Raw genomic sequence first — 25,378 nt, forward strand, 5'->3', positions numbered from 1 at the left:
AAGAACAAGCCCTTTGGTGCCCTTCAGTGCTGACAGTTAGTTCCAGGAACAATTCTAGTGATCTTTTATGTTGCCCTTTGCTGCCTTCTCTCCACCAAAAGGACACAGACTGTGCCGTGTGGATCCACCTTATGCAGGCATGGGATGTTCCGAGGAAAACCCTCTGTCTTCCAGCCCACTTCCCCTCCCCTTCTCTCTTCCTTTCACTCCCCATCCCCTTCACCTTAGCACCCTGCTCCCCTCTGTTTCAATATATGCATGTGTCACAAAGAAAATAAAGAAAATCATTATTTTGTTCCAGAATTCACATAATTGAAGGAGATATATAATATACATAGTGACGTCTGTAAGGAAGGGGGTCATAAATGACCACAGATACTGAAAGTGCCCTCAGGCCCCGGGGGTTGGGGTGCGAGCTCAGGCTCCCCTCCCTCTCAGCCCCTCCATCTACCCCACCACCTCTCAGCTCTCAGGGGCGCACCTGGGCTCAGGCTTGATGCACTGGTAAAAGGCAGCCATCTTCGTGCACATGGAGGGGGCCTTCGGCACTTTCATTCTCCGGAAGGACAGAGGCCTCCCCTTCCCCAAAGGGGCTCTCGGGTCACTCCTGGGTGCAGATCAAGAGCTTTGCTCCCGTTTCCAGAGCAGCACCTCGGGCCCCGAGCCCACGGAAGCTTCTCCCAACTCCTGCAGCCCCGCGGGGCCTCCGGGCAGGTGTGCAGCACAGGGCCCTGGGAGCTCAGACACACAACCACTTCCTCCTTCCCTCCATCCACGTGGACGGCCAGGGTGGGGCTGGAGCTGCCGCCACCTCCCTCTGAGCTGAGTCGCTGCCCAGCTGCTGAGGGTGGAAATCAACAAGCCCAGGCTCTGCCTCCCTGTGCTCCCGACAGAGTCGGGCAAAGGGCACTAATCGCCCCATCTGAGTGAGGGTTCAGGGCCCTGGGGGAATGTCTAACGCCCCACAGCCGTTTGTTCCCTTGCTCTGGCTTTCTCCTTATTCCCTCTTCAAGCTTGTTGCCGCAGGGCCTGGATGTGTTTGGTGATCTTCTTTCCTGGGACCTTCCCAAGGCTCCTCCTTTCAGGCAGGTACCTGCCCCAGGGCTCGCTGTGGCAGCCAGAGCTGCAGCACTCCCTGCTGGTGACCACACCGGGCAGGTGCACAGACCACGCCCGGCCCCTCCACAAAGCCACCTCCCGGTGACGTCCTCTCTGATGACCTGCAGCTGCCACTTCAAAATAACAGACTCCTGCCGCCCAGCCTCGCAACTGCACCTGAGTTCCTGCAAAGTCTAAAGGCTGCTAACCGCATTGTCGGCGGTTTCCAGGCAACGTCTAGAGGGCTGACAGAAGGCTCTGGATGACAAGTGTGGCTCTGTATTATGAAAACTGCGGAGCAGCAAGCAGCAGGGGTGCCTTCTGAAGACAGTGCTGAAGAAGTCCTAGATTCCTCTTCTGTTTTCCGAAACGCATCCATATATATAAAGTTCTGGTCCTTGTTGTTGTTAGTCACGTTTGACTCTTTATGACCCCGTGGATTGCAGCACGCCAGGCTCCTCTGTCCTTCCCTATCTCCAAGAGTGTGTTCAAATGCATGTTGAGTTGGTGATGCTAGCTAACCATCTCACCCTCTGTTGCCTCCTTCTCCTCCTGCCTTCAATCTTTCCCAGCATCAGGGTCTCTTCCAGTGAGTTGGTTCTCATATCAGGTGACCAAAGTATTGGAGCTTCAGCATCAACACTTCCAAAGAAAGTTCTGGTTGACTTGTTTATAATTGAAATAATAAAGCATAACCAGTGTATTTGATGGTAACTAAAGAAAGCAGTGAGTTTAATGAACTTGGGGAAAAATGAGTGCTGAGTGTCCTGCTGGCAGTTTACACCCACCTGCCCTTGGACTCTTCAGAATCTTTTTTTTTTTATTTAACTTTACAATATTGTATTGGTTTTGCCATATATCAAAATGAATCTGCCACAGGTATACATGTGTTCCCCATCCTGAACCCTCTTCCCTCCTCCCTCCCCATACCATCCCTCTGGGTCGTCCCAGGGCACCAGCCCCAAGCATCCAGTATCCTGCATCGAACCTGGACTGGCGACTCGTTTCATATATGATATTATACATATTTCAATGCCATTCTCCCAAATCATCCCACCCTCTCCCTCTCTCACAGAGTCCAAAAGACTGTTCTATACATCAGTGTCTCTTTTGCTGTCTTGTATACAGGGTTATTGTTACCATCTTTCTAAATTCCATATATATGCGTTAGTATACTGTATTGGTGTTTTTCTTTCTGGCTTACTTCACTCTGTATAATAGGCTCTCTTCTAAAGATGCTCTCAGCTGCCTGGATGTTGCCAACAGCTCAGCCTTCTCTGGGGAGAGGGACAACAGACTGGCGGGGGTGTCCCTGTCTCCCATGAGGCGAGTCAGGGGCAGAGCAAACCACTGAAGGGTCAGGGATGGGCTTGGCTTCAGGGTGGATGTCTCTGAGGAGTGATCCCAGCCAGTAGCCCTCTCTCCCTACAGGCCAAGTCCAACAGACCCACAGCTACAACTCACCCCACTGGAGGCCAGCTCAGCACTCAGCGCATTGAACCTAAGCCACCCTGCCGCTCGCTACGGCCAGCCCTGCTCTGGGCCTGGTCAGTGTCCCTGCAGGTCCAGGACGGTGTAAGTGGAAAATCTGATTCTGAAATCAAGGCCTGTACCTCATCCAGCTGTGAGCCCCATGCGGGCAGCTGCCTCCTAAGAAGCCCAGGTCAAGGTCTCTCCTATCACCTGTCCTTGGCAGACATCAGTAATCAACCACAGCATCATTCTCAGAACTGCTCACCACACAGCCCTCCAGGGAGCTCCTGCCAGTTGCCTGGAGCAGCACTTGGCTAGAAGCCTGTTGACATCATTGGCAGAAATTGCAGTAAATCTATAGAATTGGATTCTCGCCGTGTCTGCCACTAACAAGCTACTAACCAGCTGAATGACTCGGGGCAAACCACTTCCCTCTCTGGGCCTCTGTCCCAAGTCTGATATGAGTGGTTTGAACTCTGATATCTGGCAGGCTATCGGATTACCTCAGGAAAAATAAAGGTCTGTAAAATTGGCCCAAACTTCATTTGTCTGTGAAGATGCTTCTGTTAACCAACAGAGGAAAAGACGTGCTCGAGCTGAGAACATTTATGGAAAATATATTTTCAAAATCTAGTCACTATACTGCTTGTCTAAGAGCCAGAAAAATGAAGAGGCAATGACATCATAGGAAGTCCCTCAGTCTGGCCTGGCCTCCTCGCCTCCTGCTGCCGCCACCCCCGCCCACGCAGCCACACCGGACACTCTGCCAGCAAGGGCATGCCTCACCCACACGCGAGAGTGCCTCTGCCCACGACCCAGGGAACCTCACATTCTTCCTCTGAGCCCCTGCCCACCCACATTATTTCCCCTCCTGGAATGTGAACTTCTTAAGGGAAGAGATAAGCTCTTTTCATCTCTGTAGCTCTGATATCTACACACAGTAGATGCTGGGAAATATTTAATGAATGAGTGAGCCTCATCACCTGCGCTTATAAAAATCTAAGGGCAGGGACTTCCCTGGTGGTCCAGGGATTAAGACTCCACCTTTCCAATGCAGGGGCCCCAGGTTCAATTCCCTGATTGGGGAACTAAGATCCCACATGATATGCGGTGTGGCCAAAAAAATTATAATAATAAAAAAAGGGCAAAATCACTTTTAATAAGGTAATTTGCTTTATTAAGTTCCTCCTAAGGAGGTGGGGGGGGATTCTCAAATAGTTGGCTTCCGTTTGAGCCATTTGGTAAGATGCTCTGACAAAGTGCTCCTGTGTGATTCAGATGTGTGGGCTGGCTGGGTTTGACATAAATATCTTCCTATTTTGCAATTTGGAGACATCACATTTGGAGAGTGAGGACATGGAGCAATCTGAACACACATTTGGCTCATTATGTGAGGACATCTAATATTCCAAATTTTTCCAGCCTCTCAGTATTTTAAAGGCCTTGGAGAAGCAGCCAAGTTCCCATTTTCTTCAATACTGCCGTGATGGGAGGAGGGTGTTGTATATATATATTAATAGATGCCCCATACCAGTTGGTAGTTAATGTGCATAGCTGGTCTCCTCAATCAGACTGCAAATTCTCTAAGAACAATGTCAATCAACTAGATGGTTTTATGTATTCCAAGAAGCCAAATATGCAGTAGGTGCTTAATAAGTGCATAGTGATTAATTAATACAGGGCTTCCCCAATGGTCAGCAGTAAACAATCTGCCTGCAATGCAGAAGACTTGAGTTTGATCCCTGGGTTGGGAAAATCTCCTGGAGGAGGAAATGGTAACCCACTCCAGTTATTCTTGCCCAGAAAATCCCATGGACAGAGGAGCCTGGTGGGCTATAGTCCATGGACAGAGGAGCCTGGTGGGCTACAGTCCATGGGGTCACAAAGACTCAACTAAGCATGTGAGGATATGACGTGACTGATTAATACGGTGCAACACACGAGCCACATCCTCCTGGACTAGCCGGGGCCATCAGTGCACACAGCAACAGGCATGGTACCACAGTCAGTAAGGGAGCACCCATGAAGTCCTTAGCTGACGGATGCACAGGAAAGAGGGAGGCAGACTGTGCAGACACGTGGGATCCCGTGAGCAAGTGAGGACTCTGGGAATTTCTCACACTTTACCTCCTAGCAAGCCAAGGCATGATGCCGGCGGAGCTTACATGTGCCAAGAACTGCTGTACGTATTCCACATGCATTTCTTCTTTAAATGTCAGTGAAACTGAATATTATGAGCATTCCATCCAAGCCAGGTCACTCGGAGTCATGCACTGGAGGAGCAGTGTCACCAGGTGACGGTCGGCGGCAGCACAAGGCACCAGCACAGGCTCCAGGTGGAGGGTGGAGCCTGGGGGACTCCTGCTTCCAGGTGCCTGCTCCTGGGATGGGTGCAGGCTTTCCTGCTGAAAGGTTGCCGAACAGGCAGGGGGCTCTCTTCCATCTCCACTGAGTCACATTTTTCCCCAAAGGCAAGCGTGCAGCACCCAGCTGCACCAGAAAGGCAGCCCCGAGTTCCTGGTAGACACAGTCCCACTCAGTCCCGGGCTCTGAGTTCCCGGGCAGGCGGCTCAGGGAATCCTGTGGTCCCGTCTGCTATGTCCCCCGCTGAGCAACAGAGGAGAGCACCCTACTGACTGCTCCTTGGAGAGGAAAATTTACCGAGCATTCTGCTTAATGGTGTGAGGCACCGACAGGCTGACCAACCTGAGACGCTGTGCCTCAGCTGCCTGGAAGCCCACCCCCGGGACAGCTGCTGTGGGCAGGGTGTCTGAGAAGCCTGTGGTTCCGCTTTCTCCTGGAGGCAGCCCAGCAGGATGGAATCTGAGGGTGAGCAGGGACCGAGGGTGGTGTGTGCACCTGCCGGGGATGTCAGGAGGCCTCATGAACGGAACCCTGGTGGCCCTGCCGCTCCAAGGGCAGCCAGGGGACCTGCGGCCTCAGCATCACCTGGAAGCTGATGAGAGGCTCAGAATCTCTGACTCCATCCACCCAGATCTATGGTCTCAAAGTCTGCCCTGGGCCAAGGGCCCCTGGTGATCCCTCTGCATGTTAAGGTTTGGGAACCACTGCTTTACAGCAGTTGTTCTCGGCCCTGGCTGCACATCAGAATCCCCTGCTGCTGCTGCTGCTAAGTCGCTTCAGTCGTGTCCGACTCTGCGACCCCACAGACGGCAGCCCACCAGGCTCCTCTGTCCCTGGGATTCTCCAGGCAAGAACACTGGAGTGGTTGCCATTTCCTTCTCCAATGCATGAAAGTGAAAAGTCAAAGTGAAGTCGCTCAGTCGTGCCCAACTCCTAGTGACCCCATGGACTGCAGCCTACCAGGCTTCTCCGTCCATGGGATTTTCCAGGCAAGGGAGCTTTAAAAACTCCTGATCTTCAGATCATGCCCTGGTCCAATTGCTGGCAGAGGACCCCAGGTCACTTCAAATGCAGGCAGGGCAGAGAACTGCTGTTCCCCACCTCTGGTCCTGATGAACCTCGCTGCAGGGCAGGAACAGAGCTGCAGACAGAGAGAAAGGACTTGTGGACACAGGGTGGGAATGCGAGGAGAGGACGGACTGAGAGAGTGGCAGTGACATGTGTATACACTGCCATGTATAAAACACACAGCTAGCGGGAGCTGCTGTAGGAGTTCAGATCGGTACTCAGTGATGGCCTACAGGGCTGGGAGGGGGAAGGGAGGCTCAAGACGGAGGGGATATATGTGTACTTATAGCTGATTCATGTCGTTGTACAGCAGAAACCAACACAACATTGTAAAAAGCAATTAAAATAAAAAATACTTTAAAAAAAAAAAAAGCACATTTCTGCATTCAATTCTACAGTTTCAGTAACAAACGGTTTTCCTTCAAGTCACAGAAGGTCAAACACAGAACTGAGGGAATACAGCTTTTTACGAATAGGAACCCATTTGGGGGAGAGAGGGTTAAAGACTAGGCTTTAGGCTACCTGTCACTAGAAACTGATGGCAGAGGCAGCAGCTCCATCCCTGGAACCCATCACCCCTAAAGGAGATCAGCCCTGAATATTCACTGGAAGGACTGATGCTGAAGCTGAAGCTCCCATACTCTGGCCACTGGAAGAGACCTTGATACTGGGCAAGACTGAAGGCAGGAGGAGAAGGGGACAACAGAGGATGAGATGGTTGGATGCCATTACCGACTCAATGGACACGAGTTTGAGCAAACTCTGGAAGACAGTGAAGGACAGGGAAGCGTGGCGTGCTGCAGTCCATGGGGTCACAAAGAGTTGGACACGACTTAGCGACTGAACAACAACAACTGAGTACAGGGGCCTACTCTTCCAGTGGGGGTGGAAACTGGGTTCACTCAGGCCCAGACACCCAGGAACTCAGTAAGAACCTGCCAAGGCCTGACTCAACATATGCTGTGGCCCAAGTCAGGAGCTACAGTTGGTCAATGCAGCTCTACACCCTGGCAAGAGCGGCTGTTTCAGGGACAGGCATGTGAGTCATTTCAGGCCCAGGAGAGTGAGGCTCAGGGCTTTTATGGAATTGCTGAAAGAGCATACTTCTTTTCTTTTGGGTCTGGAAGGATATGAGTTTAGAGAGGAAAGAAGCACCAAGAGGTAAAGAGGAAAAGCAAAGCACGGGGGACTCTGCTGAGAGTCCTGGATCAAACTGTCCCTGAGGCACTTACTAGTGATTTTCCAGTTACTAAGCTACAAAGTCTGTCTCTTGGGTTTTTAAAGAGCCAACAAACCTTTGCAAACTTTATTTGCAAAATAAGGAGTCCCAACTAATTCCCGGAGCAAACAGGAACTGTATGAGTGAGGTCAAGCCACCTGGACATGCTTTGTTTGGTTCTATTTTTAGATCTTTAGGACAAAGCAGTTAGATACACTTTCTGGACAGGAAAGATTGGTATCAGTAAAGGAAGAGTGTATTTATAGTAGATTTACAAGGGGCAGAGGTGTGACCCCTCCATATCAGAATCAGTTTTTTTTCCTTTTATTTTTCTTTTTTAAAAAGCTTTTTATTTTGCACTGGGGTATAGCCAAGTAGCAAACAATGTTGTGATAGTTTCAGGTGAAGAGCAAGGGACTCGGCGACACATATACATGTATCCATTCTCCCCCAAACTCCTCTACCATCCAGGCTGCCACATAACATTAAGCAGAGTTACCTGTGCTATGCAGTAGGTCCCTGTTGACTATCCATTTTAAATACAGCAATGTGCACATGTCCATCCCAAACTCCCTGACCATCCCTTCCACCCATCCTTCCCCCATAAGTCGGTTCTGTAAGTCTGTGAGGCTCTGTTTTGTCCGTTCATTTGTACCGTTTCTTTTCAGAGAATCACATTTTTCAAAAAAGATTTTTTTTGATGTGGATCATTTTTAAAACCTTTATTGAATCTGTTACAACACTGCTTCTGGTTCATGTTTTGGTTTTTTGGCTGAGAGGCATGTAGGATCTTAGCTCCCTGACCGGGGACTGAACCGCACCCCTTGCACTGAAAGACAAAGCGTCCACCCCTGGATCACCAGTGAAGTCCCTCAGAATCACCTCGGAGCAGCTCGGTAACCAGCGGAAGAAGCCATGACTGAGGTCTGTCCCACTTTCTGCACATGCTCAGTGTCCTCTGGTGGAAATGCTTCTTCCTTTGGGTGGAAAACAGTCTGGCAAAGAAGGAAGGGCTAGGGCTTCAGAAGGAGACAGATCCAGCTGAGAAGCAGTGACAGCAAGATCCGTGGATGAAGCGGGCTGAGGACAGGTGGTCAGGAAAGCCAGTCTTTGATGTGTCACGGTGTCTTGGGTCCCCATAGGATCAGAGCTCCAGAATGACTCCTGGGCTCCAGGGGAGGCCCCGGTGGGGCAGTTCACCAAACTCAAAGGGACCACAGAAAGGGAAGACTCCACACGAACCCCGAGGCCTGGCAGAGCCACTGGCGCAGAGGCAGGAGGAGGCGGTCTTGATGGACTGGACAGAGGCACTGAGGCCAGCAGCATTCTGCCCACTCCGCCAGCCTGGACGCCTCGGGCCACAGCCCAGCTGCCGCAGCCAGGTGCTAAGGGCTGGAAGAAACACCATACCCGCTGAGATTAAGCTGGGCAGCTCTGGGCTCCCAGGGCTCAGAGTGCAAATGAAGCCGAGCTGTAGGAAAACCAAGTTGCTCTTTGGGCGCCTACCCTGTGGCCTGAGACCTGCACGTGGGCAGTCCGGCTGGGCTCCCAGCAGGCACGTGCCCCGCCCCAGTCCCACACCACCTGAAAGGAACATGTCTTTACACTAACACCAAGCACAATTCGGGAGACCAACCAGTGGTGCCAAAACTCTACCCCAAACAGAGAGAGGAGCCTGGGCCTCAGTAGGACGGGAAGAGCCCCGAGTTGCTGTCTGCACGGGAGCCCTGGTTGTCACTCAGTGGCCAGGCCTCAGTGTCCCGCCTGTCACCGGACCTGCCGCGCAGGCCCGGATGAAATGATGTAATGCCTGAGGCGCTTGGAGCCAAGGGGAGGGCGTGCAGCTCACCGATATTTTTGGCATCTCTCAGAACGCAGCACATGGCGCCCACGCACACCACCTCCACACAAGGCCTGCTCTGGCTGTCCCGCGCTCAGCTCGCTGGGATGTGGAGACAGTGCGCCCACGGGAGCCAATCTGCGGCTGGGGGGTGGGCTGCAGACCCCCCCGGGGGCCCATTCCGCCTGGAGACAGCGGCCAGCAGGGGGCATGAGCGGGACTGTGGGTTAGAACCTGGTGCAAAGGGGGCCCTGGAAGCACAGGGCAGACGCATCTGCCCCTTCCTGCCAGGATGAGCAGCTCTGAGTCTGAGACCAGGACAGGCAGAGAGGAAGAGAGGGAAGATAAGATGGCAGAGCTGGATTGGAACCCCACCTTCTCCCTGCGACCCGGCCAGCCTGGCCAAACCACCAGGACACCCCTGTCCCACTCCTGCCACCCAGGCCCACTTCAGCGCAAAGAGGGAGGCATGAGTGACAATCTGGTGCCCACCTGCAGGTACCTGAGAAACGGGAGATGGAACTGGGCTTTCAGGGGAGTAGTGCCAGATTCTGTGCCCCGTCCTCCTACCCTGGAATCCAGTGACTGCTGATCAGGGCTTCCCTGGTGGCTCAGATGCTAAAGAACCTGCCTGCAATGAGGGAGACCTGGATTTGATCCCTGGGTCAGGAAGATCTCCTGGAGAAGGGAATGGCAACCCACTCCAGTATTCTTGCCTGGAGAATCCCATGGACAGAGGAGCCTGGCGGGCTACAGTCCATGGGGTCATAAAAGAGTCGGACACAACTAACCAACACTCTCAATGAGCTGGGTGCAAAGAGGGCAGGGAGAGGGCACCTGGCACCCAGAGGCGCAAGAGTGTGGGGAGGTGGTGGGTGTCCATGGAAATTAGGCATCAGCAGGCAGCTGAAGACCAAGCACAGAGGCTGTGGTTTACAAATATGATATGATCAAGGCCGGCTGAAATTGGGGTCAATTCATCAGCAGTTATATTAGGGCATGGGATGTGTGGCTCGGTTGCTATGGCATTTTACTTCCAGACCTGGGTACCCTTACCCTGTACCAAGGCCTGTTTAAAAGCATCTTCTACTTCATGCCAAAGAGCTGCTAACCCAGGGCGGTGGGGGCGGACAACAGCGAGCAAAGTAACCCCCTTTTCTACGGTAAGATACATAGCAACTGCATTTTTAAAGTCTCTCAGCAGGAATAGAATAGCCAAGAGCCATAATGATGTTATCAGAAGGATGTTTACAATTCAGAATGAAATAATTATCACGAAAATATGACTGACAGGGTATGGTAAGAATTTTAAAAAATTAACTCAGTAAAGCTGCATAAGAACGAACTGAAAATGAGGATGAAAATATGGCCTTTAGAAGCTCAGAATCTCAGAGGTGGAAAAACTGACGCTTTCGCTAGGCAACCAACCATTTTTCAAGCTGTGGAACTGAGGCTGACAGATTCTGTAACCTGCCCCAGGACACAGTGAATCAGTGGCAAAACTGAGCTCTCTTGGCTAACCAAGTATGATGATGCCAAACATTCACTGTGATTCTAAACATATTCATTAATAATAATAAAACAAGAGCAGATGATATCAAGAATGGTGGTGTAAAGACCTTCAAAAATCTCTCCTCCACAAAAGCAATTAAAAAACTGGCAAAAAATAAATAAAAAGTTAGAGTCAACTTTGTCAGAACTCTAGAAATTAGCCAAAGTCTTTACCATTCCATGGAGCATCTATTCCATGGCTGAATCTCAGTTGAAACGGAGTGTTGTGGCATTTTTAACTTGCTTTATTCCAACCTTTGGCTTTCCATCACCCTGGTAGCCTTGAAAATCACCAGGTTCACAATTACTGTGTAAATGAGTAGCCTGGCAGCCAACAGATGGGGAAGAACTGGGTTGGAGTGTCCTCAAAGCTCCACTCTCAGAGAATTGTCGCTGTTTAATCTGTTTAGAGGTTCCCTGGAAAAGCCTGCCTGCAAGGGAAAAAAGCCCAGTCTGACCTGAGTCAGAGTTCACTTGATATAAAAAGCTCTTTTCCCCCTAAAGGTAAATATGCAACTTTGCCGAGGCAAGTGGATACAGTTAGGGCAAACATACTATGCTGAGCTGCGCTCAGTCCTGTCTGACTGTTCACGACCCCATGGACGGCAGCCCCACCAGCTCCTCTGTCCATGCGATTTTCCATGCAAGAGTACTGGAGTGGGCTGCCATTGCCTTCTCCAGTCCAATCACTAGCTGATCACTAAACCAACCAAAGTGGAGACTTCAGTGGCCACACATGACAAAAAACACAGTTTATAAAATTTGTTCAGAAAAGTAAATACAAACAACAACAACAAATGCTGGGGAACTAGGGAGAATCTGAAATTTAAAGTTGCCACATTATGTATTTTAAATGTTCCACAAACTTACTAAACATACAAAAGAAAATAAGTGTGATCCATATACTGGATCCCCAGATGTTGGACTTACTTGACGAAGAACTTAAATCAGCTACTTTAAATATGTTCAAAGAACCAAGAAACTGTGTATTAAGCAAAGTATGAGAATGATGTCTCACCAAATATACAAGAATAAAGAGAAAGGAATTATAAAAGAAAACTAAATAGAAACTGGACTTGAAAAGTACAATAACAAATTTTTTAAAAATCACTAGAGGGACTCAAGAGCAGATTTAAATGGATTCAATGAACTTGAAGATCCATCAGTTGAGATTAACCAGCCTGAGAAACAGAAAGAGATACAATGAAGTAAAATTCATATTATTGAACATACTAACATATGCATATCAGGAACCTGAGAAGGAGAGAAGAGAATGCTGCAGGAAGAATATTTGAAGAACTAATAGTTGGACACTTGTAAAATTTGAGGACATTTATCTATACATGTGAAGAAAGCTGAGCCCCCAAAAATTGGTGCTTTTGAACTGTGGTGCTGGAGAAGACTCTTGAGAGTCCCTTGGACTGCAAGGAGATCCAATCAGTCCGTTCTTTTTTTTTTTTTTTTCAGGTTGTGAATAATTTTTTTTTTTTTTGCCATTTAAAAACCTTTATTAAAAAAAACAAAACAATAAAAGGATACAGACACATGGGGTAAGGAGATGTTTTAGAAAAATTTCCATTTTAGTAACATCTGTAAAATACAAACCTCCTAAAAGCAGCAGGTGAACCTTGGTTAAATGATATTTTTTTTTCTTTTTTGGGGGATTTCTTTGGAAGGAATGATGCTAAAGCTGAAACTCCAGTACTTTGGCCACCTCATGTGAAGAGTTGACTCATTGGAAAAGACTCTGATACTCAGAGGGACTCGGGGCAGGAGGAGAAGGGGACGACAGAGGATGAGATGGCTGGATGGCATCACGGACTCGGTGGACGTGAGTCTGAGTGAACTCTGGGAGTTGGTGATGGACAGGGAGGCCTGGTGTGCTGCGATTCATGGGGTCGCAAAGAGTCGGACATGACTGAGCGACTAAACTGATCTATACATCTAAGAAGTTCAACAAACTCCAAGTAGGATAAACTCAAAGGATCCATACTACAACACATCATAATCAAACTGCCCAAGACAAGGGAAAATCTTGAAAGAACTCATATCCTATAAGGGGTCCTCAGTAAGATTAATGGGCTTCCCAAGTGGCTTTAGTGGTAAAGAAACCACCTGCCAATGTAGGAGACACAAGAAGGTTTGATCCCTGGGCTGAGAAGATCCCCTGGAGAAGGAAATGGCACCCCATTCCAGTATTCTTGCCTGGAAAATTCCATGGGCAGAGGAGCCTGGCTGAGTACAGTCAATGGGGTCCTAAAGAGTTGGACACGACCGAGAGACTGAGCACCAAGATAAGATTAATGGCTGATTTCTCATCATAAGTCACAAGGCCAGAAAGCAGTGGGGTGAACTATTCAACCTGCTAAAAGCAAAAGACTGTGCTATGGGAACTTGAATAGAATTCGTATCCTATCATTGTGCGAAAATTGTATAAATCTTAGTTATACTGAATTGGTTCATAGAGCTTTTCAGGTCTACTATATTCTTCTACTTCTCTGTATATTCATCCTATTAATTTTTCAGAGTTTGATATTGAAACTACAACTAAAAATCTTAATTTATCTACTTAAAAAATAATTGTTATAGTGGAACTATATGTAACTCTGTTCTGTATTTTCCAAGTCTCCTGTAAATGTGTCTTCATAGTTTCATCATTGAAAAAAATAAAAATTTTTTAAAAAGAACGAGACTATGGATGAACACCACTAGATCCAGCAAACTTTTCTACAACAATGAAAGAATGGGGGCACTTCCCTGGTGGTCCAGCGTTTAAGAATCCACCTTCCAACGCAGGGACGTGGGTTCAATCCCTGGAAGGGAACTAAGAACCCACATGCTGTGGGGCAACTAGGCCCACATCCTGCAGTGAAGGGCCACAGTGAAGAGCCCACGCACTGCAACAAAGACCCAGCACAGTCAAAAAAAAAAAAAGCAGAAACAGTATTTGAAAACAAACAAAAAAAAACAATGAAAGAATGGGGATGACTGCTTAACAGGTACAGAATATCCATTGGGAGTGAAAAAAAAATGCTTTGAAAGTAGAGAGAGGTGGTGAGTGTACTGATGCCTCTGAACTGTTCACTTTAAAATGGTTAATTTTATGTTATATAAATTTCACCTCAATTGCTAAAAACGAAGGGGAAAAAAATAAGACAAATTAAGACATACTCTGGTAAACACTAGCAAACCTGCCCTACAGGAAATACTAATGGGCACTAGATGGTAACTCAAAACCACACAAAATAAGTGAGCACCAGTAAAGGCAATTACATAGGTAAATATAAAAGTCATTTATAACAACAGAAATGTATTGTAACTCTTTTTTCCTTCTATTTAAAAGACAGTTGTATAAAGCAATAACCACAACTCTGTGTTAATGGGCACATGGTGTGTGAAGATACCATTTGCAAGACAACTGAATAGGGGTGAGGAGATGGAATTATAAAAGAGCAAACTGTCAATATACTATTAAATTACATTGGAATTAATCTGTCCTAGATTGTTATAAATTTAAATTGCCAAGGGCAACTACTAAGAAAATAAAACCTAAAGGAGGTAAAGAAATGACAAGGGACTTTAATGGTACGCTGGAACACGCAGGGGGAAGGGAAAGGCGGGACTGACTGAGAAAGTAGCAGTGACTCGCGCACACGATTATGTGTGAAGCAGGTAACTGGTGGGAAGCTGCTTCAGCCCCCGTCCTGCCAATGAATACTCAGGGTTGATTCCCTTCAGGATTGACTGATTTAATCTCACTGTCCAAGGGACTCTCAAGAGTTTTCTCCAGCACCATAATTCAAAAGCATCCATTCTTCAGTGCTCAGCCTTCATATCATGGTCCAACTCTCACATCTATACATGACTACTGGAAAAACCATAGCTTTGACTATACAGACCTTTGTTGACAAAGTGATGTCTCTGCTTTTTAATATGCTATCTAGATTTGTCATACTTTCCTTCCAAGGAGCAAGTATCTTTTAATTCCATGGCTGCAGTCACCATCCACAGTGATTTTGGAGTCCAAGAAAATAAAACCTGTCACTTCTCCTTTTTCCCTTTATATTTGCCATAGAGTGATGGGACTGGACATCATGATCTTAAATTTTTGAACGCTGAAACATTCTACGTTTGAAACATTCTACGTTAGATATCTTTTTAAAAAAGCAAGCGAAACTGAAGGCAACAGAAGGGGGAAAATGATAAAGATTAGAGAAGAAATGAATGAAACTGAGAACAGAAAAACAATGGAGAAAATCAACAAAACCAAAAGTCGGTTCTTTGACAAGATCGACACAATTGACAAACCTTTAGCTGAACTGACCAAGAGAAATGAAAAGACTCAAATTACTAAAATCAAGAAGGAAAGAGGGACCATCACTGCTGACTGTACAGAAGGAAAAATGATTATAAAGGAATTTTATGAACAACCGGATGTCAACAAACTAGATAACCTAGATGACACAGACACACTCCTAGAAAGAAACAAACTACCAAACTGAATCAGGAAGAAAATTTTAATTGATTGATTATGACTAAAAAGATTGAATTAGGAATTTTGAAACTGTCCACAAAGAAAAGCCCAGGTCCAGAAGGCTTCACTGGCATATTTCACCGAATGTTTAAAGGAGACTACTAATGGACTGCAGTTTCTTTTTGAGGCAAAGAAAACGTTCTGGAATTAGACTGTGGTGGTGAAAAATATGTGGGGATATGTGAATTATATCTCAAGTATTTTAAAAGTAGGAGGAGAAGCAAAGCAAAAGCCAGCTAGTAATTACAACAATGGGACTCCTGGATTTTTTTTTTTTAATTGGTAAAGTTAAACCCTATTTGAAAAGTTGTATGTGAATGATAAGCCCTTTTGTTATTTTTTTTTTTTTCCAATCCTAAAAGAAGGTGGCTTCTTATTTCATCTCTTCCAAACCTTTTCTACACTGTGAAAGCTTTCAATAAAGCTGAAGACTTGAGTTATCCTAAGAAAAAATACATGCAATATACATAAGACAGGAAATATATATTCTTGATTTATAAAGAACTCTTATAAAGCAATACAGAAAATACAAACATTCCATTAAAAAGTGGGCAAAGGATATGGAAAAAACAATTCACACAGTAAGAAATAGCCAGTAAGCATAGAAAAAATCCCCACTGATAACCAAACGCAACAATCAGACACCTGGAAATTTTAAAAGGCAAGTGCTATTCATCTTTGGCAGGGTGTGAGAAATGGGCATACCCATATGCTGCTGGTAGTTTAAACATGGCCCAACTTTGTTGGACAGCCATTTGGCACCATTTAGCAGTTTCTATGAAAATCTTAAATGTTTTCATCCTATGACACAGCAATTATACTTATGGGAATTTGTTCTATAGAAACAAATAGATAAATGAGCAAATATATTCCCTGTAGCCAAATTTGTATTAAAAACTTAGTCATATCAATGTACACACTACTATATTTAAAATGGATAACAAGGACCTACTGTATAACACTGGGAACTCTGCTCAATGTTATGTGGCAGCCTTGATGGGAGAGGAGTTTGGGGGAGAATAGATACATGTATAGGAAGGGCTGAGTTCCTTAGCTGTTCACCTGAAACTATCACATTGTTTATCACTAAACAAAAGAAAAATTTAATTAAAAAATTGTATCATAAACACTTGATTTGGGAATAGTTAACTACTTAGAATACTAAAGAGTGATTAAAAGAAATGAAGTAGATCCATTTACTGACTTGGAAGTATTTATAAAATATGAAATGTCAATAAAGATCTGTAGAAAAACATGCAAATGTAGTATGATCTAAATTTGCAAAAAATGTAAACCCCAATAATGCATGCATGTGTGTATGTATATATACAATGTGTATATTACATGCTTTCATCTGAAACATGTATATATTATATATATATACACACACACACATATATATGTGTAAATACACATATACATATATATGTAGAACCAGTTACAGACAAGCTGGCCTCCTCAGAGTGAAGCAGAAACCACCCTGCTCCTACCACCTCCCTGCATCTCGGCCATAGTTTTTCCAGGCTCTTGGAAATAGCAGCTAAATAGCCCATCCCTTTTAGCATCAAACACTCCAGTGCAACCCAGGGACCTCAGGGTAGAGTCCTTTCCACAAGGAAGGGCCTCTACTTGCTGGCTAGCAGAGGCCCACAGGCCTATGGGGAAGCCGTGTGCACACCTGGCCTGGGCCTGGACAAAGGGCCTCCAAGGACAGGTCCAGTCCAACTGGGGCCAGGGTCCTCCGGTGGTGTCGCCCCGCCCCCCCTTCCCACCTCCCTCCAGCAACACTGCCCTTGGCCTGTGCCCACCTCCTGACTGTAGGTCAACACGCTCTTGGGGACCCCTTGGGCCAGGTTCCTCTTGTGCAGCCCTCACGCTGGCCACAGCCCTGGCAGGAGAGCCATCCGTCCAGAGAGGCCGTTCCCAGGTGCCCCCCACCACCTCCAGGCGCACAGGGTGGGGCGGGGTGCGGGGAGGGAAAGGAGCTGCTGAAAAGATCTCCAAGGACCTTCTCTCCCACTATGATCCCAGCTCCTGGGCCAGCAGGTGGCTGGGACCAGGGAACCTGCTGCCCCCACCCCCGACACCTGGAAATGGGACCTGTGGCAGCACCACGAATCTCTCCTCAGTCAGAGTGCAGACGAGCTCTAGTTGGGTGAATGCACAGAAAAGACCTGGAGAGACACATACTGGCTTATCTCTGGGGGATGGATAATAGCTTTTTACTCTATATGCTACTGTGTTTACTTTTTATTTTTAATTACTCATGTAAATGTAAGGATAATTAAAAAGAAAAACATCTCTAGGGCCTATTTCTGATCTTCTCAGTGTACACAGCTTGTCTTTCACTGCGGAAGCCCCACAGGAGCCTAGTGAAGGCTCTGAATCCTCACTTCCATCTGAATTCACCTGACCTCCCAGGGGCTACACAGCAGTCACTGGGCGCCATCCCCAGGAATTCTGATGCAATCAGCCAGGAATGGGTGTGGGCATCAGGCATGTTAAAGCTCCCCGAGTGACGAAGTGCAGCCGGCTTAAGAAGCCGTGGGCATGCTCCTTTCCCAAACCACGCCCAGCTCTTCCCACTCCCTCACTTGTGTCAACACCACCTCCTCCTCCCAGGGGAGCTGGGAACACGCCGCAGAGGTAGAAACAGCAGCACCTGGTGAGGAGGGGACGATGGGAGAGCCCACAGCCAGGACTGCGAGGGCTGGGAGGGCAATGCCAAAGGACCACTCGCTGGACAGCAAATGGCGTGATCAGTCCACTAGAAAGGAGACCTCTCCACTGGACCTGAGAATTTGCAACTGTTGTTGTTGTTCAGTGGCTAAGTTGTGTCTGACTCTGCAACCCCATGGACTGCAGCACCCCAGACTTCCCTGTCCTTCCTTCACTATTTTCCAGAGTTCACTCAAACTCATGTCCATTGAGTCGGTGATGCTATCTCATCCTCCGCCACCCCTTTCTCCTTTTGCCTTCAATCCTTCCCAGCGTCAGAGTCTTTTCCAATGAGTCGGCGCATAGCATCAGGTGGCCAAAGTACTGGAGCTTCAGATTCAGCATCAGTCCTTCCAATGAATATACAGGGCCGATTTTCTTTAGGATTCACTGGTTTTATCTCCTTGCAGTCCAAGAACCACCAACAGTCAGGGTCTATTTGGACTTCCCTGGTGGTCTAGTGGTTAAGAATCTGAATGCCAATGTAGGGAATGTGGATTCAATCCCCGGTCTGGAAAGATTCCATGTGTCGTGAGGCAACTAAGTCCGTGCTCCACAACCACCAACTCCTCTTGCCTAGAGCCCATGCTCTGCAACAGGAGAAACCACTGCAATGAGAAGCCCCGAGGACCACAGCTAGAAAGTAGCCCTCATTTGCCACAACTAGAGAAAGCCTTTGAGGCAACAAAGACCTAGCAGAGTCATAAATTAATTAATTAACTTTTTAAAAAGTCAGGGTCTATTAAAGCATTTCCACTTTTCTCCAGGTATCTTCCCTTCTTCTGGATCACTGCCACTGTTTCTTGCCCACCAAGCAATCTCTGTTTTTGTTATTAGATTGTTTCTTTTTCTTTTGCTTTATCTGGAGGACCTCTTTGACTTCTTTTTCTCCCCCATATGGGATGTAAAGGTGAATTTCTGAGTTTCTCAAGGCACAGAAATATCCTTATGGATCTTCACACTTGATTAATAATGTGGCTAGGAGTAGCTTTCTCAGTTGGAGTTTATCTCCCTCAAACATGGCAGATACAGCACCACCAGTGGGGCTGAGGAGAAGTCTGCTGCCAGTTTGATTCTGTTCTTTTTGGTAGGATGTTTCTTCTCTCCAGAAGCTTAGCAATATGTTTCTTAAAATTCTGAAGTTTGGCTAGAATTTATTTCCCTCAGGCCTCTCCTTTCGATGGGTGGCTGGGTAGGTGAGAAGGAGGCTGGCAGCCTGGGACCCTCATTCATGGCTGCTGAAAATAAGAAAACTTTATTCTGGGTGCAAAGCACATGATATCTTTCACTCCTGTGCGTGTGTGCTAAGTAGCTTCAGTCATGCTCAACTCTTTGCGATCCTATGGACTGCAGTCCGCCAGGCTCCCCTGTCCATGGGATTCTCCAGGCAAGAATACTGTAGTGGGTTGCCATGCCCTCCTCCAGGGGATCTTCCTGACCTAGGGATCAAACCCGCATGTCTTACATCTCCTGCACTGGCAGGTGAGATCTTTACCACAAGCATCACCTGGGAAGCCTGGAGAGCATCATCTCTCTGCCTGTTCTGAGGTCTCAGGTTACCTCAGAGCCCAGCACCATCGCCAGGAACTGTCCAGGCAGTCTGGCCACCTTCTTCAGAGAACACTCGGTTTCATCCTGGAGGCAAGATCTGCTCTGGGCTACTCTGCTCTGCATAAGTGTCGCTGGGGATTCCTGGAGGCGGGGCAGCTGCTCCAGGCAGTTGCAGTTCTCATTCTTTGTGTTTAAGGAGCTTGGAGCTTCTCCAGGGCTCCATGAAAAACTCACTCACGTCTCTCTCCAGGGTCTTGAGCTGCTGCATCCTCTGCTCTGGTTTTCTTGGCAACCCATTCCTTTCTTACCTTCCAGGGACTCCTCCGCGTTTCTGGTTTGCTGAGGGTATTGTCACTTGCTTCTTTTTTCCCACCTCATTGTCTATCATTTCTCTGGGACCCAGTGAGGGAGGAAAGTGGATGTGCACGCCTCATCTACCGGCCCGGACACTAACTCCCAGTAGGTATAACAGTAACTTTATTAAATCAAACTTCTGGAGAGAACCAGTGATCACCACCTCATGCAAATTCCTCATTAAAGAGATGAGGGAAAAGGCCCAGAAAAGCCAGTGACCTGTCCATGTGCCACACTGGTTGGTCAGTGGGGAGCCAGGGCAAAGGAGGGGCTGGGCCACACAGGCAGTGCCCATACGCTGAGACCATGAGACTTCCGTGTTCCTGGTGGTCTGCTTTAATCAGGAAATCAGACGAGGCTTCAAACAAGAGCGGGTAGGCCCTTGGCCTGGCAAGACTGTGAAGTCAGCAGAGCCTGTCAGCGCTCCAGGATCCCTCTCTGTGGCAGTCTGGATGGCTGTGGGATGCAGGGCAAACCATCCTTGACCAGGCTGGCCGGACACGACTTCAGAGACAGCAGAGTCAGTCCCGGGTACAAGGCACACCCCTCCCCTGCCCAACAAGGGAAGGCGGAGGACCACAGAGACCTGATGGGGCAGAGAGCTTCCCGCAGTCCCCCAGCCACCCAGGTCTAGGGTCTGAGCAGGGGAAGGCGGAGGACCACAGAGACCTAATGGGGCAGAGAGCTTCCCCCAGTCCCCCAGCCACCCGGGTCTAGGGTCTGAGCAGGGGAAGGCAGAGGACCACAGAGACCTGATGGGGCAGAGAGCTCCCCCAGTCCCCCAGCCACCCAGGCCTAGGGTCTGAGCAGGGGAAGGCAGAAGACCACAGAGACCTGATGGGGCAGAGAGCCCCCCGAGTCCCCTAGCCACCCACGTCTAAGGTCTGAGCAAGGGAAGGTGAGGACCACAGAGACATGATGGGGCAGAGAGCTCCCCCAGTCCCCCAGCCGCCCGGGTCTAGGGTCTGAGCAGGGGAAGGCAGAGGACCACAGAGACCTGATGGGGCAGAGAGCTCCCCCAGTCCCCCAGCCACCCAGGCCTAGGGTCTGAGCAGGGGAAGGCAGAAGACCACAGAGACCTGATGGGGCACAGAGCCCCCCGAGTCCCCTAGCCACCCACGTCTAAGGTCTGAGCAAGGGAAGGTGAGGACCACAGAGACATGATGGGGCAGAGAGCTCCCCCAGTCCCCCAGCCGCCCGGGTTTAGGGTCTGAGCAGGACACAGGTGCTCCCAGCTAGGGCTGCGGGGCAAACCCCAGGTGAGGGCCGCCTTCAGCATCTTAGGTTCCAACCAGCAACACAAAGCCCAAACTTGGACTCAAGACACCATGTTTTCCAAGTGGACAGCCATCTTTTTTAGGTGCTGGGGGAAAGAAAGAGGAGTAGGAAGGAGGAGGAAGGAGTGGACACCCCCAACTCCAACCTTCTTGGCAACAGGGACCAGTTGCATCGAAGACAGTTTTTCCACAGACCTGGCGGGGTGGGGAGGGCGGTGATTTGGGGATGATTCAAATGCATTGTAGTCATCGTGCACTTTATTTCTATTATTATTACATCAGCGCCACTCAGATCATCAGACATTAGATCCCAGAGTTTGGGGATCCCTGCTGTAGATGATCTGGCCGCAGGACCACACGGTAGGGGATGGACACAGAGGCCCAGCTGGGAGGCGTTTCAGCGTCAGCTAGAGCAGGGGAGCGACAGCTCAGGCCCACCACGTGAGAGCCGCGTGACAGTGCTGCTGGGCGTTGTGGCCAGGTGACGCAGCAGTAGGTGAGGTCCTCCCTGGAATGTGACACAAGCCTCCGGGCCAGCTGACATCACCCACAGAGGGAGTGGGGTGGGCGCGCGGCTCAGCTTGGTGAGTGGGCAGTGGCCTGTGCACTGTGAGAGGATAGACAGATAGGCGACATGCTGCCAAAGGAGTAAGGCAAAACTTCCTGCAGAGGGGCTCCCCTCTGCTGGACTGGGGGTAAAGAATCCGCCTGCCAGTGCAGAGGACACAGGCTCGACTCCTGGTGTGGAAGATCCCACGTGCCACGGGACCACTACGACTGAGCCTGTGCTCCAGAGCCTGTGAACCGCAGCTACTGAAGCCCATGTGCCTAGAGCCTGTGCTCCACAATAAGAGAAGTCACCACACTGAGAGGCCACGCACCGAAACTAGAGAATAATGCCCCCTCTCCGCAACTAGAGAAAGCCCTCGAGAAGCAATGAAGACCCAGTGTAGCTAAATAAAAAATCTGTAAAAAAAAAAAAAAAGAAACTTCCTGCCAAGGGGAGCTCTGTGCAATTTTCTCAACCCCTCCAGCTCCCATCCTCTCCCTCAGGGGCATCTGGAGTTTATGTACCATTATTCAAGTATTTAAAAGGTTATTATTTCCCTGCTCAGACTGTAGGCAAATCAGAAGGCAGGGACTGGCACCCCAAGGTCATCACGTTCCTGCTGGTCTCTGGCTCTGGGATTTTACAGATGACGCTGGCCCTTCATCATCAAGTTTTCCCTGAGCACCTTCCAGCGTGAGGCTGTGCGCAGTGCCAGGACACAACAGTGACGGCACAGAGAGACCACTGTCTGCAACAACCTGGGGACGATGATGGCACAGCGTGGCAGGGGCCAGGACAGAAGAGTGGGCCATTCTCAGGAGGGAAGGAGAGACACTCAGCCCAGAAGAACGTAACATGCAGGTTGAGGATGCACAGGTGGATGGAAACCCTGCCACACAAATACTGTGTGTGGCCAGGAGCGCGGGGCATGACTCCAAGGGCAGGGAGCAGGATTCTGCAAGTGCTGAGTGCTGGACTGGGGGTGGGTGGATACAGAGACTAAGCCTGACAAACAAGCAGAGAAGAGTTACATGGTTCAAGGATATGAAGCCATGTCAAGGTGTTCGGACTCTGTTCTAAAGATATTGAGAGAGGCGCTTCCCTGGTGGCGGTAAAAGGATCCGCTGGCCAATGCAGGAGATACGAGTTCAATCCCTGATCCGGGAAGATCCCACATGCCTCGGAAAACTAACCCCCTGAGCCATGCGCCACAACTGCTGAGCCTGTGCTCTGGAGACGGGAGCAGCAACTGCTGAACCCCTGTCACCCAGCAACTGAAGCCCACATGCCCTGCCCAGAGCCAGTGCTCCAGCAAGAGAAGCCACTGAAGTGGGAAGCTGACAGGCTGCAATGAGAGAGCAGCCCTCACTCTCTGCAACTAGGGGAAAAGCCCATGCAGCAGTGAAGACCCAGCAGGGCCAAAAATGAGTAAGTAAATTAAATGGTAAAGGGAATGAGAGCTTGACAAGGTGTTCAGCAGGAGAATGAGCTGAATGAATTTGAGTATCAGAAAGATCTCAGCTAAAGGGTGGTGAGTTGGGTGGAAAGGAAAGGGGTAGATTGCAGGGCTGTTTAGGAGACAGAATATACAAAGTACGGTGCCTAATGAAGGGCGTGAAAGAGATGACAGAGATGGACCCCGGGTTTCAATTCAGGCAAATGCGTGGATGGTGGAGTCTGTTCAAGACAGGAGACTTGGCTTTGCTGGGGAGAGAGACGTGAAGGTGGTTCACCCTTCTGGACATGTTTCCAAAGGAGAAAAGATTTCAAAGGAATAAACTAACAGCTGAAAAGGAATCACTGTTTTCAATTTATCAGTTTCATAGAATCGCTTACAATCATATATAGCTCAGTTGGTAAAGAATCTGCCTGCAATGCAGGAGACCCCGGTTCGATTCCTGGGTCAGGAAGATCCGCTGGAGAAGGGATAGGCCACCCACTCCAGTATTCTTGGGCTTCCGTTGTGGCTCAGCTGGTAAAGAATCCACCCACAATGCGGGAGACCTGGGTTCGATCCTTGGGTTGGGAAGATCCCCTGGAGAAGGGAAAGGCTACCCACTCCAGTATTCTGGCATGGAGAATTCCACGGACTATATAGTCCATGGGGTCACAAAGTGTCGGACACGACTGAGTGACTTTCACACAATCATATAAACATTCATATAAATACTCACACAAAAGGAAATCTTGAAAGTGGCAAAAAAAAAAAAAAAATCACTTAAATGTGCATCCTAAATGTATTCCAAGGGGCAGGTCTGAAGCAGAGGTGCAAACACTACGACATTTTTTTCTTTGGACACACTGGGCAGCATGTGGGATTTTAGTCCCCCAAGTGAAAGTGTTAGTCGCTCAGCTATGTCTGACTATTTGGACCCCATGGACTGTAGCCCACCAGGCTCTTCTGTCCATGGGGATTCTCCAGGCAAGAATACTGGAGTGGGTAGCCATTCCCTTTTCCAGGGGATCTTCCTGACCAGGGATTGAACCCTGGTCTCCTGCATTGCAGACAGAGTCTTTACCATCTGAGTCACCAGGAAAGCCCCTCCCAGGGATCAAACCCACATCCCCTGCACTGGAAGCTCGGAATCTTAACTGATGGACCGCCAGGGAAGTCCCTCCACGATATGTCATAGAAGAGAGAATATCAGATTGTGACCTTTCATGCATCCTGACAACCATCAGCCAAAGGACACCAGGGATGCGGAAGTGAGCCTGGGTTGGGGAATCTTCCTAAACCTCTCAGTACAGAGGTAATTACTTCCAGGAGCAGAGAGGACTCGAACCTGTCCTCAGGGACTGGAAAACCCTCTGAAATTATTTTAAAATTCTCATCCAGTAAATCTGACATTTTTCTGATGCACGGTCCCCTGAGTTTTGACACCTGCCTAGATTCATGCAGCCACTGCCAGGACACAGAACTGCTCCATCACCCTGAAAACCCTCCCACACTGCTCCACCATCCACCCCTCCCACCCCCCAGCCCCTGGCAACCACTGATCTGTTCTCTCCCACTGCGCTCCTGTCTTTTTGAGAATGTCACAAAAATGGAACGGCACAGTACGTAACATTTTGAGGCTGGCCTCTTTCACTGAGCATGATGACTGTGAGGTTCAGCCAAGCTGCTGCATGAGCCCAGAGCTGGTTCCTTTTGCCCTTCTGGCATTAAACACAAAGCACTGACAGCATTGCAAACGTATATTTGCGTCAACTCACTGGAAAAGACTCTGATGCTGGGAAAACTGAGGGCAAGAGAAGAGGGCAACTGAGGACGAGACTGCTGGATGGCATCACCAACTCAATGGACATGACTTTGAACAAACTCCGGGAGTTAGTGGACAGGGAAGCCTGGCATGCTCTAGTCCACGGGGTCACGAAAGGTCGGACACAACTGAGAGACTGAACAACAACAAATGTTACTACCATGATTGTGGCTAGGAACTCACTAGGAGTTACAGATGATACCAAGCTAGATGCCAACAGTATTCTCGCCTGGGAAACCCCATGGACAGAGAAGCCTGGTGGGCTACAGTCTGCTGCTGCTAAGTCGCTTCAGTCATGTCCGACTCTGTGCGACCCCATAGACGGCAGCCCACCAGGCTCCCCTGTCCCTGGGATTCTCCAGGCAAGAACACTGGAGTGGGTTGCTATTTCCTTCTCCAACGCATGAAAGTGAAAAGTGAAAGTGAAGTCGCTTAGTCGTGTCTGACTCTTAGCGACCCCGTGGACTGCAGCCTACCAGGCTCCTCCATCCATGGGATTTTCCAGGCAAGAGTACTGGAGT

General features: G+C 48.7%; 1 protein-coding gene across 8 annotated transcripts in view; it reads right to left on the reverse strand.

Annotated features, from left to right (window-relative positions):
• Nucleotides 1-25,378, reverse strand: part of KIAA1211L (KIAA1211 like) — a 130,418-nt gene that overhangs the window by 70,628 nt on the left and 34,412 nt on the right. The window contains exon 1 of one of the 8 annotated variants that reach the window (XM_027554664.1): nt 482-1,164. The exons of 4 other annotated variants lie outside the window; for them this stretch is intronic. In XM_027554664.1, the coding sequence (XP_027410465.1) occupies nt 482-555 (74 nt within the window). In that variant the 5' untranslated portion in view covers nt 556-1,164. Of the gene's footprint in view, nt 1-481; nt 1,169-25,378 lie in introns of those variants that run through there. 3 more of the 8 variants (XM_027554663.1, XM_027554665.1, XM_027554670.1) reach the window with 3 other exon arrangements.

The sequence above is a fragment of the Bos indicus x Bos taurus genome, chromosome 11 (assembly GCF_003369695.1).
Source record: "Bos indicus x Bos taurus breed Angus x Brahman F1 hybrid chromosome 11, Bos_hybrid_MaternalHap_v2.0, whole genome shotgun sequence".
Lineage (NCBI taxonomy): Eukaryota > Metazoa > Chordata > Mammalia > Artiodactyla > Bovidae > Bos > Bos indicus x Bos taurus.